Genomic DNA, 14470 nt, shown 5'->3' with positions numbered 1-14470 from the left:
GAACCAAGAGTAGAATAATGGAGACAGAAGATAGGATAAGTGAGGTAGAAGATAGAATGGTGGAAATAAATGAAGCAGAGAGGAAAAAAGAAAAAAGGATCAAAAGAAATGAGGACAACCTCAGGGACCTCTGGGACAATGTGAAACGCCCCAATATTCGAATCATAGGAGTCCCAGAAGAAGACGACAAAAAGAAAGGCCATGAGAAAATACTCGAGGAGATAATAGCTGAAAACTTCCCTAAAATGGGGAAGGAAATAGCCACCCAAGTCCAAGAAACCCAGAGAGTCCCAAACAGGATAAACCCAAGGCGAAACACACCAAGATACATATTAATCAAATTAACAAAGATCAAGCACAAAGAACAAATACTAAAAGCAGCAAGGGAGAAACAACAAATAACACACAAAGGGATTCCTATAAGGATAACAGCTGATCTATCAATAGAAACGCTCCAGGCCAGAAGGGAATGGCAGGACATACTGAAAGTAATGAAAGAGAATAACCTACAACCTAGATTACTGTACCCAGCAAGGATCTCATTCAGATATGAAGAATTCAAAAGCTTTACAGACAAACAAAAGCTGAGAGAATTCAGCACCACCAAACCAGCTCTTCAACAAATGCTAAAGGATCTTCTCTAGACAGGAAATGCAGAAAGGTTGTATAAACGTGAACCCAAAACAACAAAGTAAATGGCAACGGGTCCACACCTATCAATAATTACCTTAAATGTAAATGGGTTGAATGCCCCAACAAAAAGACAAATATTGGCTGAATGGATACAAAAACAAGACCCCTATATATGCTGTCTACAAGAGACCCACCTCAAAACCAGAGACACATACAGACTAAAAGTGAAGGGCTGGAAAAAAATATTTCACGCAAACGGAGACCAAAAGAAAGCAGGAGTTGCAATACTCATATCAGATAAAATAGACTTTCAAATAAAGGATGTGAAAAGAGACAAAGAAGGACACTACATAATGATCAAAGATCAATCCAAGAAGAAGATACAACAATTATAAATATATATGCACCCAACATAGGAGCGCCGCAATATGTACGGCAAACGCTAACAAGTATGAAAGAGGAAATTAATAGTAACACAATAATAGTGGGAGACTTTAATACCCCACTCACAACTATGGATAGATCAACTAAACAGAAAATCAATAAGGAAACACAAACCTTAAATGATACAATGGACCAGCTAGACCTAATTGATATCTATAGGACATTTCACCCCAAAACAATCAACTTCACCTTGTTCTCAAGTGCACACGGAACCTTCTCCAGAATAGATCACATCCTGGGCCATAAATCTGGTCTTGGAAAATTCAAAAAAAATGAAATCATTCCAGTCATCTTTTCTGACCACAGTGCAGTAAGATTAGATCTCAATTACAGGAAAAAAATTGTTAAAAATTCAAACATATGGAGGCTAAATAACACGCTTCTGAATAACCAACAAGTCATAGAAGAAATCAAAAAAGAAATCAAAATATGTATAGAAACGAATGAAAATGAAAACACAACAACCCAAAACCTATGGGACACTGTAAAAGCAGTGCTAAGGGGAAGGTTCATAGCATTACAGGCTTACATCAAGAAACAAGAAAAAAGTCAAATAAATAACCTAACTCTACACCTAAAGCAATTAGAGAAGGAAGAAATGAAGAACCCCAGGGTTAGCAGAAGGAAAGAAATCTTAAAAATTAGGGCAGAAATAAATGCAAAAGAAACTAAAGAGACCATAGCAAAAATCAACAAAGCTAAAAAGCTGGTTTTTTGAAAAAATAAACAAAATTGACAAACCATTAGCAAGACTCATTAAGAAACAAAGAGAGAAGAACCAAATTAACAAAATAAGAAATGAAAAGGGTGAGATCACAACAGACAACACCGAAATACAAAGGATCATAAGAGACTACTACCAGCAACTCTATGCCAATAAAATGGACAACTTGGATGAAATGGACAAATTCTTAGAAAAGTATAACTTTCCAAAACTGAACCAGGAAGAAATAGAAGATCTTAACAGAACCATCACAAGCAAGGAAATCGAAACTGTAATCAAAAATCTTCCAGCAAACAAAAGCCCAGGACCGGATGGCTTCACAGCTGAATTCTACCAAAAATTTAGAGAAGAGCTAACACCTATCTTACTCAAACTCTTCCAGAAAATTGCAGATGAAGGTAAACTTCCAAACTCATTCTATGAGGCCACCATCACCCTAATTCCAAAACCAGACAAAGATGCCACAAAAAAAGAAAACTACAGGCCAGTATCACTGATGAACATAGATGCAAAAATCCTTAACAAAATTCTAGCAAACAGAATCCAACAACATATTAAAAAAATCATACACCATGACCAAGTGGGCTTTATCCCAGGAATGCAAGGATTCTTTAATATCCGCAAATCAATCAATGTAATACACCACATTAACAAATTGGAAGATAAAAACCATATGATTATCTCAATAGATGCAGAGAAAGCCTTTGACAAAATTCAACACTCATTTATGATTAAAACTCTCCAGAAAGCAGGAATAGAAGGAACATACCTCAACATAATAAAAGCTATATATGACAAACCCACAGCAAACAATATCCTCAATGGTGAAAAATTGAAAGCATTTTCTCTGAAATCAGGAACGAGACACGGATGCCCACTCTCATCACTACTATTCAACATAGTGTTGGAAGTTTTGGCCACAGCAATCAGAGCAGAAAAAGACGTAAAAGGAATCCAGATAGGAAAAGAAGAAGTGAAACTCTCGCTGTTTGCAGATGACATGATCCTCTACATAGAAAACCCTAAAGACTCTTCCAGAAAATTACTATAAAACTCCTAGAGGAGAACATAGGCAAAACACTCTCCGACATAAATCACAGCAAGATCTTCTATGACCCACCTCCCAGAATATTGGAAATAAAAGCAAAAATAAACAAATGGGACCTAATGAAAATTAAAAGCTTTTGCACCACAAAGGAAACTATAAGTAAGGTGAAAAGACAGCCCTCAGATTGGGAGAAAATAATAGCAAATGAGGAAACAGACAAAGGATTAATCTCAAAAATATACAAGCAATTCCTGAAGCTCAATTCCAGAAAAATAAATGACCCAATCAAAAAATGGGCCAAAGAACTCAACAGACATTTCTCCAAAGAAGACATACAGATGGCTAACAAACACATGAAAAGATGCTCAACATCACTCATTATCAGAGAAATGCAAATCAAAACCACAATGAGGTACCATTACACACCAGTCAGGATGGCTGCTATCCAAAAGTCTACAAGCAATAAATGCTGGAGAGGGTGTGGAGAAAAGGGAACCCTCTTACACTGTTGGTGAGAATGCAAACTAGTACAGCCACTATGGAAAACAGTGTGGAGATTTCTTAAAAAACTGGAAATAGAACTACCATATGACCCAGCAATACCTCTTCTGGGCATACACACTGAGGAATCCAGATCTGAAAGAGACACGTGCACCCCAATGTTCATCGCAGCACTGTTTATAATAGCCAGGACATGGAAGCAACCTAGATGCCCATCAGCAGATGAATGGATAAGGAAGCTCTGGTACATATACACCATGGAATATTACTCAGCCGTTAAAAAGAATTCATTTGAATCAGTTCTAATGAGATGGATGAAACTGGAGCCCATTATACAGAGTGAAGTCAGCCAGAAAGATAAAGAACATTACAGTATACTAACACATATATACGGAATTTAGAAAGATGGCAACGATGGCCCTATATGCAGGGCAGAAAAAGAGACGCAGAAGTACAGAACAGACTTTTGAACTCTGTGGGAGAAGGTGAGGGTGGAATGTTTCGAAAGAACAGCATGTATATTATCTGTGGTGAAACAGACCACCAGCCCAGGTGGGATGCATGAGTCAAATGCTCGGGCCTGGTGGGCTGGGAAGATCCAGAGGAATCGGGTGGAGAGGGAGGTGGGATGGGGGACCGGGATGGGGAATACGTGTAACTCTATGGCCGATTCATGTCAATGTATGACAAAACCCACTGAAAAATAAAAAAAAAGAAAAAAGAAAAAAAAAGAACAACAAATATATGTATTACATCCAGATATTTCCTAACTCTCTCTACAGAAAGGGCAGAAAAAGCAGATACCTCAGTAGCACACCTAGCACTGAGATCTTGGTCTCTAGTACTATTCCCCACTCAAAGGAGCAGGAATTCTTTGGAAAAACAGTTGACTCCCTGTCTGAGATAAAAATAGGCACATGATGAGTCTGAGATATCCTGTTATGCTGGAACGAAAATGCTCAAAAAAATGATGAGAGTATGTCACAAAGACACAATAATTAGATTCAAGGGGACCCTAGTGGCCAAATCTGGGACAATTTGAACACCAAAATAATATAATAATGAACAACAAACCACTGAAAAATAAAAATTCATAAGTCTATATTAATAATAAACAGGGAAGAAGGGAAGGCTCTGCTTATAGAATGCCAAGGGCAGATTGGTAAATGGGGAGCAAGAGCTACAGCTGAAAAAATCGCCATAAAGGCTGGGTTAGGCAAAAATCATCTGGGTACTAAATCTAGGGGGCATGTTGATGAAAAGCAGTTATTTGCAGGCTCTTAAGAGTGTGTCCCACAGACTGTTAGTTGCAAGAGGGAAAAAATCAGTCATTATACAGTAGAGAAACCAGACAACATCTTGACTGGGTGATCAAAATTAACCTCACCAATGAGTGACAGATGGACATTGTATGCCTCCAGCTGTGATACCCTAAGGACAGACCATCACCTATACAGTACTCTAGTCATGTATAACACCAATCTAATCCCATGGAAACATTAGAAAAACATAAAATGAGGAATGTTCTACTTTTTAAAGGGGGGTTGAGTGGGACTTTATTCTTCAGAAATGTCATAAAAAACAAAGAGAAGCTATGGAAGCATTCCAAATTAAAAGAAGCTAGAGACATGACAAGTAAACAACCCTAGACTGGATCCTTCCCTGGAGGGGGAAAAATGCTTATAACGTTGACTACAAAGTCAATGGGAAGGATGGGAATATGGGCAACAAATTACATAAAAACATTACATCAGTGTAAACTTATGAAGTTGACTGCACTACAGTTATATAAGAGTACTTCTCTGAGGTAATATACACTGAAGTACTTAGGGGTAAAGGCCCATGATGTATGTAAGAAGATGAGATAAAATGTTAATAATAGGTGAACCTAGGTAAAAGGTATATGTGTGTTCTTTGTATTATTCTTTTTGCAACTTATTATAAATTTGAAATTATTTCCAAATGAAATATAAAAAATTATGCCTTTGTATCATCATATCATAATAAGCTACAACAATCCAGCAGATAATTTTTTCTTAGGCCCTCAGGTTGTTGTCCACTTCTGCTCTTCAAAGAGTTTGGCACAGTTTGTATTTGAATTTCACCTAAAGATTTACAAACTCCTTCTGTGTCCAGCCGAGATCCACAATTGGAAAAGATGTACATTCTTGGCAGGAGAGAGGTGGAGACTCTAATTCCCAGAGTGAAACTTTCTACTTGCTATATGTGAAGGTTCAAAGCACTAATATTTTCAGATCTAAGTTCAAGGGGATCTTTACCAGTATTTCCCCATAATTCTTTCACCGAGAAATAGTAAAATAGAGATGAAAATCCTACTGACAAAAAAGAATTTAGGAAATAGACCTTATCTCCTCATCCAATGGCTCAGGATCAGCTCTAACAAATCAAAAGTCCTTCCCATGCTGGAAGGATAAAGGAGAGGGAAAAAAGAGAACTCATAGCAGACTAAATAACTAAAACAGATCAGCTCCTTTGACCAGCCAGAACCTCACTGTGGTGAATGCTGAGGAGAAGACAGATATGGGGACATGAAGACATAGTAATACTGACAGGAAGGAGCAAATCATCATAAAGGGAACCCCCAAAATTCAGAGAGAAAGGAGTCCTCAACCCTCAAAGAGATGAGCTCAGACATCTGCAGAAATGTTCAATCCTGGAATGACCTAGGATATTGTAATGACGGAACTTTCTCTGGAAAGCACCAAAGACAATTCAAAATGACCAGAACTTGAAGGCAAAAGGGGAAATGGGCTTTCTGAGCTTCTGAAAAGCTAGAGGCAGAGATACTTCCCAGGGATGCCTTGCTTTCCTTACCCATAGAGTATGTGACCTAACAGATGGTGAATTCAGTTGGAGAACCAGGAGAGTCCTAGCATGTATTTCCTATTAATTTGTTTGTTCTTTACTGATGATGACATAAATTTCACAAACAAAAAAGTACTGAGACACAGCAGAGAAGTTTCTCATATGCTGTTAGACTTTTCTTTGCACTGCCATCAGGGACTCTGGAGGCCAAGGGAAACTACACTAAGACAGGCTGCATCTGCTCCCGACTCATGTGACTACCTTATCGCAACAGTTTCAAGAGCCATGGTAAAATAAGTCAGGAAATGAATCTAACTTTACAGGTCTGTGTGGGCGGCAGCTCTTTCAACCAGTATATAGTAAATCTGATTATGCAGAAAGCTGTAACACAATTACACATGTTGTAATCTGCATGGGGGAAAGACTGGTTTAACACAAAAGTGGTCACATGGCATCTAAAGAGCAGAGATATAAAGAAGATAACTTTGCCAATGCTTATCCAAGCCTGCCCAAGGCAGTAAAATATTATCTAGTAAAAGTAAGAATTCTGGTAGCCACAAAAGGACACTCTATTACAGAGGGCAGGACAGGCCTCACTAGGGTTCTGTATCCTAGATAAAATGCACTTCAAAACCAACACTAGCCAAGTCTTCATCTGTAAAGGGGTTATAGTTTTAGTGTCTGCCTCATAGGATTTTATGAGTATTAAGTGGGTGGATACATGGGACAATGCTTAGAATAGTGCCTGGCATGTGGTAGACACTCAGGAGGTATCAGTTACTACTGATTTCTAAGACCAAAGGTTACCTATATTCAATTAGTAACATTCTAACTATTAAATTTTATTTTTTGCTAGTACCTTAATAATACCAGAAGGGAGGTAACTTCGAAGTAAACTCAAGAATTCTAGTCACAATTGAGTTTCTAGATATCCCTAGTCGAAAACCAGATAATGGAACTGTGGTCATCAATGGTTCTGTACATCAGAGGGCAATTTTGATTGTCAATATGACTGGGATGCTGCTGGAACTTAATGCCAGGGGCCAGGAATGCTGGTTGCAGTCAATCCTACACAGTAGAAAAGCTGTCCTATTCAAAAATGCCCATAGTGCCTGAACTGATAAACACTGCCCTAGACTACAATGAATCCACCATAGTATTGACACTTGCCTCCAAGGCCAAGGCAGCCAGTCGAGCCATCTCTGGACTTTACCTAAATGCAAGATTCCATAGTTCTTATATCTATCTACAATTTCACATCTGGTCATCATTCTGTCTGCTGCTTTCAGAGAGCTCCACCAATTAATACAGATGGTATGTGCCAGCAGAAAAGCCCCTACAGTTTCTGAAATTGGGTCATTGATTCCAAAGAAAATTGGAATTGGCTCTCAGCAAATAAAATTGGCTCTCAGCATTCTACAGATGGTCAGGTTTGGTAAACTAGAAAGGTCCCTCAAGGAAGAGGTTGTTTGAACCTTATGCAACACCATAGGATTAGTCTAGCATACTCACATTGGTGAGATCTTCAAAAGCTGATCTCTTTTTGAGTGGTCCCTGAGGTGAAAATGGAGATATCTTTGCTTGGTACTTCTCATCTTTCTACAAAAATAAAAGAGGTAAATGAGTATATCCAATTGTGAACAGTCTTTTCAGGGACTTCAGGTCATCTTTGGAGCTCAACAAGGAAATGCCTGAACCGCCAAGCAATTGGGAATACCTATAATAAACCCTAATAAATTACAACAAAAGAAAGTTTTGGCACTCACTGCTGCTTAGAGAGTCCCTGAAGGAGGTAATAATCACTGATGATGGTGACAAGGCTGTGAGGAGACAGGACAACCTTCAGTGTAACTCTTAAAATGAGCAAAATAGCTTGGTGAAGCTAATTTTCTCTCTTACTCCTCTCATATCTATGGCTATCCTAGCCAAGATTAATCATGACCTTCACCACCACCTGGCAACTCCCAGTCATTAATTTAATATGGACATTCCCAGGTAAATTAGTTCAATAATTTAACAAAATTTAAGTGTCTCTTATGTTAAGTAGTTGATTTAAGACATTCTCAATAAGGATAATCACACACATACCTAGATACTGATCCAGGATCAGTCCTTTACTAGTGACTGACCTTGGAAAAGTCACTTAATTTCTGAACCTCAATTTTCTCATCAGTAAGACTGGAAAGATGACCTACTTATTTGAGGATCAAATAAGAGAATACATGTTTTTTAAAAGTTTATATAAACTGTAAATGGGCAGAAATAGTATTTTTAAAATATATGATCCAATGTGATTTCAAACCTCATAAGGAAAATTCTGTATTTTAAGAAAGGAGTTTGGTAATTCATACTTATCCCTTTTAGTGTATACAAAGGAGGAATGGGGAAAAGGAGGCAGGGTGAATATTTTGGAGCAAACGGAGCTTTCTTTCTAGCTAGTGTTTATCTGAAATGCCTTATCCCACTACCAAATGAGCAAGACTATCTCTATGGGGTTAAAGGTTAAGGTAAATCACACTGTAGGGTTTCTCTATTCCCTAACAGTTTTTGTTTGGTGAACGTGTCCTATGTATCAGATTTACTTTATGAATTGAGAACTCTGCCTTACCTATGTCAGAGAGCTGTTACAATGTGAAACAGAACACTGAGGTCAGACCATTTATTTTCTGTTTCTCTCTTTACATTATGTACAGTTAGTACATGACACAGTAAGTGATTAGAAACTTAGAGAATTGGATTCATATTACAATAGACCAATTCTAGTACAGTGGAGCAATCCTGAAAGAGCTGAGAAGAATTACTTCTGTTTTTTAACGGTTCAAGCTAAGAAATAAGTAAACTATTAGTCTTTCATCTAGTTAATGATAAATAATCCTAATGGAAATAATTAGCGAAGAATAAATTATTTTCTCACAAATTAGCTAAGAAATTAACTATGGTCTGCTATCCCACTCCTACTTAATATTACTGGCAGAAATAACCAGCCCCAAATAAAATTAATGGTGAAACTGAATCCTATAAAATTTATATTTGCAAAATACACCCTGAGAAAGTTGGATTTGGAAAAATAACTGCCACAAAAGAAAATGTAGAGTGGCACAACTCTAATCATAAAATTTGATATGAACAAAAATTTGATCAATATATCAAATCTTTCTTGCCAAATTTACATAGGAAAAATACACTTGTTTTCCCTAACCTCTGAGAAAACCATTTTAGTGAGACAAAAATGAAAATGATTAGAAAGTGTTTATCTGCACTGAGAGAAAACCAATCAAGGAAATTAAATTGGCCTAATGATGTTTGCTCCAGGAAACACTTTCTTAGCAACAATTCATCAGTGTTAGTAAAATTCTGATTAAAATATGACTGATGGCAAACACAGACCAACACAAGCTCGGAATGTCAATGTCAAACTATTCACAAGGTCAAAACAACAGGCTCAAAATGGACCCATTCTTCAAATTTAATAGCCTGTAAAAAGCATTATAATACATTTGTTGACCTAATCATCATACTCTCCCCAGGATGTACTAAGCAGCCACCTGGCAAGGTGCTTTGAGCCTGTCAGAGAAAATAAGAGTTTAAATGGGATCACTAATGAGAACTGAGTATTGTTTGCTTTTGAAAGTTGTGGAGGACACCCTTCATCTTAGCCATGCACTTAAGGGAAAGAAGAGTTTATGCTTTCTCCCCAAGTTATAATTTGCTGGTCTCCTCCAACTACAAGGTTTGCCATGCCTTCTCACTTTCTCAGATTAACCACACGTATTCCAAAAGATATAGAGGGGAGGATAGGGAGTAAGCCAACACAGAAAAGAGGCTAAATGAGACACTACTGGGAGGGACAGCTTGCTCTAACCTTTTCAGATGGTTCATGATCACTGGGCACAATGCTGGACTGAGATTTCCTTGTCTCATGTTTGGAGTGTTGGGGTGGTAGTGGCAGTGGCATTTCTTACAGATTCAGCAGCATCTATCCAAGGCAGGGCTGCAATCAGAAAGACTCTTTAAAACATTCACCAGAAACATCACTGATTCTCTGGAGATACTTGAGAAAACCCAGTCTCTCCATAACATCCCTAGGAGAAAACATACTTCGATGTTAGTAGATCTGGGATCAAATCTTGGTTGTACCACATTTAACCATGGGCAAGTGACTTAACCTCCCTGGGCTTCAGTTATCTCATCTGCAAGATGGAGGTAAGTATATGCATCTTTGCAGGGCACTGTTCAAATTAAATGAGATAACTCTGTGTAAAAAGCCAAGCACAGTGCCTGCCACCCCCTGTGGGTACTGGGACTGTGGCCTAGCCCCTAGCTTAGGCCTAGGAACACTAGAGGAAAATTAACAGTTGAAAAATCAAGAACATGACAAATCACATAGTATGGAGGCTCACTGGTAGGGTTAATGTTCTTTAAAAGGCATGGGGTCCTGGCCCCAGCAATGATGATGCTACAGAGAAGGCGAAAGAATACACTGCACGCACACACATGCAGAATAGGCCAGAGGATATTCTAGGCTGCATTCAATCAAGAAACTGCAGTCCAGTTCCAGACATCTGGTTAAAAAAAAAAATCAAATCAAAAGATAATACTGGAGAAAAAAAAAACAAAACAAAAGATAATAGCAGAAGGAACTTACTTGGTGAAAATCATTTGACATAAAAAATTTAACAGTCATTACAGAACTTAGGAGAGTCCTACCTTCACCCCACCTCAATGTGGGACCCCATTCTATACTCCTTAAGGTTCTTTTAGCTTGTGAGTTCTCAAACTAAACTAAGAACTCACAATCATAACTTGTGATATACTTAAGTGTCTTATGATACACTTAAGTGTCTTACAAGCACATTAGGAGGAATCAGTTCTTGAATATAAAAGACACCCTTCCCACTCAGATACAACTGCCCTTCTGAACCCACCCATATTCAGTCTCCAAGTTCAATGACATTTGACAAAGAACAGGCTTCCATTAAGAGAGACCCTAAAGGCAATGCAACAAATTTATGTACAAGATACATCAGGCAATGGAGATAAACACAAATAAATCATGGATCTTATCCTAGAAGCATTCACAGGCACAGCTCTAACAGCAAAATATAAATGTGACAAATGATTTACTAACAGTAGACACAAAGCACTTTAGAAACATAATGGAAAGTCAGTAATCATGTGGGAGACGGGGTGGAGGAAGGCTTCACAGAGGAGACTATATTTGATCTGGACTTAATATGATAAAAAGGTTCCCAAGTAGACAAGTGAGCTTTCCAGGCAAAGAAAGCCAGAGCCCAGGCAGAGGCTTGAACGTGTAGAGCACAGCAGGTTTGGAAACATCCAAGGTGCCTGGAGTGTGAAGTATAATGTGTTGGGAGGAGTTAGAAAGAGGCTGAGAGCTAGGCTGGGACCATGCTGTGAAGACTGCAGAGAAGATTGCAGTTTGAGAGAAAGGTTGAAGAAAAAAGAAAGGCTAACTTGGGTTTTGCTTTGGATGGACAATATTAAACATTTTGTTGGTTGAGGAAAAGTCAGTACAAATAAGTGCCTTCACATTTATTATGTCAATTAATCCTCCCCAAGCTGTGAGGGTAAGCAGGGCAAGTATAATTCTTTCCACTTCATAGTCTCAGATGAGTTAAAAGTTATTTACTACACAGGACAAACTATTAAGCAGCATAGATCACCCAGCTCTTTCCAGGGCTCTTTTCTAAAATACCATGATGTCTCTGTATGTGAAAAAGATTCCAAAACAGCCCAGAGAATAAACTGAAAGGCCACAGAGTGGTAGTATGAGGAGTAATGAGGAGTTAGAACGACCACAGACTTCTTTTTAAAGAAGTAATTGGGCTTCTAAATCAGCCAGTTAAGCATCTTTAAGCCTCAGTTTCCTCATTTGCAAAAGAGCTATGCACCACCTCTTACTTGCAGAGGTATCGTATGGCTCAAATGTAAATTTGCACGTGCAAAGCTTAACCTGGTACGTCCTCAGAATAAATGGTGCGTCTTACTCTCCTCCTCTTCCTCCAAATCCAAACCCATTTTCCATTTCATCCCTCAAAACTCAGCCAAGCAGAAATAAAGCTAAATTGAGTGAACCCAGCCTTAACTGGACTGTATGAAAACCACTCACTCCACTATTATTGTTCACACCTCATACAATTCTCTATGGATGACCAAAGACTCGGGTTCTGAAATCTTTATCTTTCAAGTGGAAAGAAAAAAATCAAACTGGAGTCAACAGGCCAGAAAACTTTTGGCTGATGACATCACAGCATGACTAAACCTCAGAGAAAATCAGTTTTCAGATGATGGTCATTTATCACTTTCATTATCCTGAACAATAATCTGGCTTAAGTAACTAATTTTCCTGCCACGAGGAGAGGGGAGAGGATTGACACCACCAAAAGCATGTTTTCATAAAAGGACACTGCAGAACACTCTCAGCTTCTACTACCTACAGAACCCTTAGCCTTATTTAGACAAGAAAATTAGAATCCTCTCCACTTTCCAGACTTTCCTTTTCCACTGCTGATGAGTGTTAAAGGCTCCACCAGCTATCCCAGGGCTGGTGTTGAAACCCACACAGGGACAAGTTGGCTTGTTCAGAAGCCCAACCGCTCAAAGTCCAAAACTGTAGATCAGAACAGTCTCAGGAAACAGTAGCAACTTCTTTTTATATACAAAGGCAGATTACAGACAGCAAGACACTGGGGAGAGAAAGCAGCATGATGTCAACGAAAGCAGCACTAAGCTGGGGAGGATGCCTAAAGTGTAGTTCTGATCCTGTCCCTAGCTGGCTGAGTGACATTGGACAGGTCCCTTTTCCCTCTCCAGGCTCCCTTCCTTCACCTAAGAAAATGAGACAGTGAGACTAGAGTCTCCTGGACATTTAACCATCGTCAATGGGCCAGCAATATTGGCATCACCTGGGAGCTTGTTAGCAATTTAAAACCTCACTCACCAAGCTAGGCTTTACCAAATCTGAAAGTGGAAGTTAACTTCCCCTGGTGATTTGTATGCACTTTAAAGTTTAAGAAGCATTGTTCTTGGATCCCTTCAACCTCTGACATTCTAGGATTCCAGGAGGACCACAGCAGAGAGCCATGACAAAGCCTGAGCTGGATGGGACTGAAGGTGAAAATCTTAAGTCTCACTAACTCTCTTCTATCACTAGCTAGTGGAGACAACGGTGCTTCCCAGGTGGCGCAGTGGTAAGGCACTCGCCTGCCAATGCAGGAGACACAAGGGACTTGGGTTCGATCCCTGGGTGGGGAAGATTCCCGAGAGGAGGAAATGGCAACCCACTCCAGTATTCTTGCGTGGAAAATTACACGGATAGAGGAGCCTGGCGGGCTATAGTCCATGGGGTCGCAAAGAGTCAGACACGATTGAGCACACAACTGACGGACTGACTGGAAACAAGGGAGAAAAGACACGTTTCCATCCCCCTTCATATCCTTCAACCTGTAGTTTAAGATATCCCTCACGTTGCATTCTCTAACTTAAGTACGTTTTGTAGGTTAAATTGATCTTGTACAGCTTCACTTGTGAAAAGACTACAGAAATGTACTCTGATTCAGGGATGCGCAGCGGGAGCTCCATTTAAAAAGCCGGGAACCAGTTTGGGTTTTGTTTGTGTATTTTGCCATCTCACCCTCTAATACACACTCCCTACCCAACGTCGGACAGGACTCTCTCCGCAGGCTGCTGACTGACAGGAGAAAGCAAAAGTTTCGTGGGAAGACTCATTCAGACAAAAAAGTTACAGGGACTGGAGTGAGCCTCAAGGACCCACCCGCGGGCGACAGAGCCGGACATTCGAGGAAGTAGTACAAGTTCAAAGGCTCCTACCTCATATCAAGATTGAGGGCAGAACAGGAAAGATCACGGACGCACTCCTAGGCCAGGTGAGGCCAGGGAAATGACCGCAATGCTCCGCGTTGCCGCAACCGGCGTCTATCTCAATTTATCCAAGCGAATTTTGAAAAGTACAGCCCAGGAGGAAGAGCAGTGGTGATTGGCCAGCAGGGGCCAATCAGCGTGCCGTTGAGACTTGCGCCAGCCTAGCAAGGAGGGGCGGGCTGGATATTTTCAAAGTGAACTCTGAGGCTAATAGACTTGCCAATGGGGCGTGGTTTCGAGTACCATTGGTTGGAGCGGACTGGACTGACAAAGGAAGTACTGGGTCCCTTTAAAGATGTGTTTTCATTTTTTTTTTTTTAAATAACCCTGCCGGAGGATGAAGAGAGTGGATGCATTACGTGGTGAAGTCCAGAGCAATTAAAATATTAATA

The 14470-nt window shown here is 39.5% G+C and overlaps 1 protein-coding gene across 5 annotated transcripts in view; it reads right to left on the bottom strand.

Annotated features, from left to right (window-relative positions):
• Nucleotides 1-14140, bottom strand: part of CCNB3 (cyclin B3) — a 55873-nt gene extending 41733 nt beyond the window's left edge. For all 5 annotated transcript variants that reach the window (XM_065915238.1, XM_065915240.1, XM_065915241.1 and 2 more), the window contains exons 1-3: nucleotides 14028-14140; nucleotides 10039-10167; nucleotides 7689-7775 (exon numbers count right to left, since the gene is read on the bottom strand). In XM_065915238.1, coding sequence (XP_065771310.1) covers nucleotides 7689-7775; nucleotides 10039-10131 — 180 coding nt within the window. In that variant the 5' untranslated portion in view covers nucleotides 10132-10167; nucleotides 14028-14140. The remainder of the gene's footprint in view (nucleotides 1-7688; nucleotides 7776-10038; nucleotides 10168-14027) is intronic.
• Nucleotides 14141-14470: the final 330 nt, after the last annotated feature.

Source organism: Muntiacus reevesi, chromosome X, assembly GCF_963930625.1.
Source record: "Muntiacus reevesi chromosome X, mMunRee1.1, whole genome shotgun sequence".
NCBI classification, from domain to species: domain Eukaryota; kingdom Metazoa; phylum Chordata; class Mammalia; order Artiodactyla; family Cervidae; genus Muntiacus; species Muntiacus reevesi.
The sequence above is the reverse complement of the archived record's forward strand: the minus strand, read 5'-3'. Positions and strand labels throughout refer to the sequence as shown.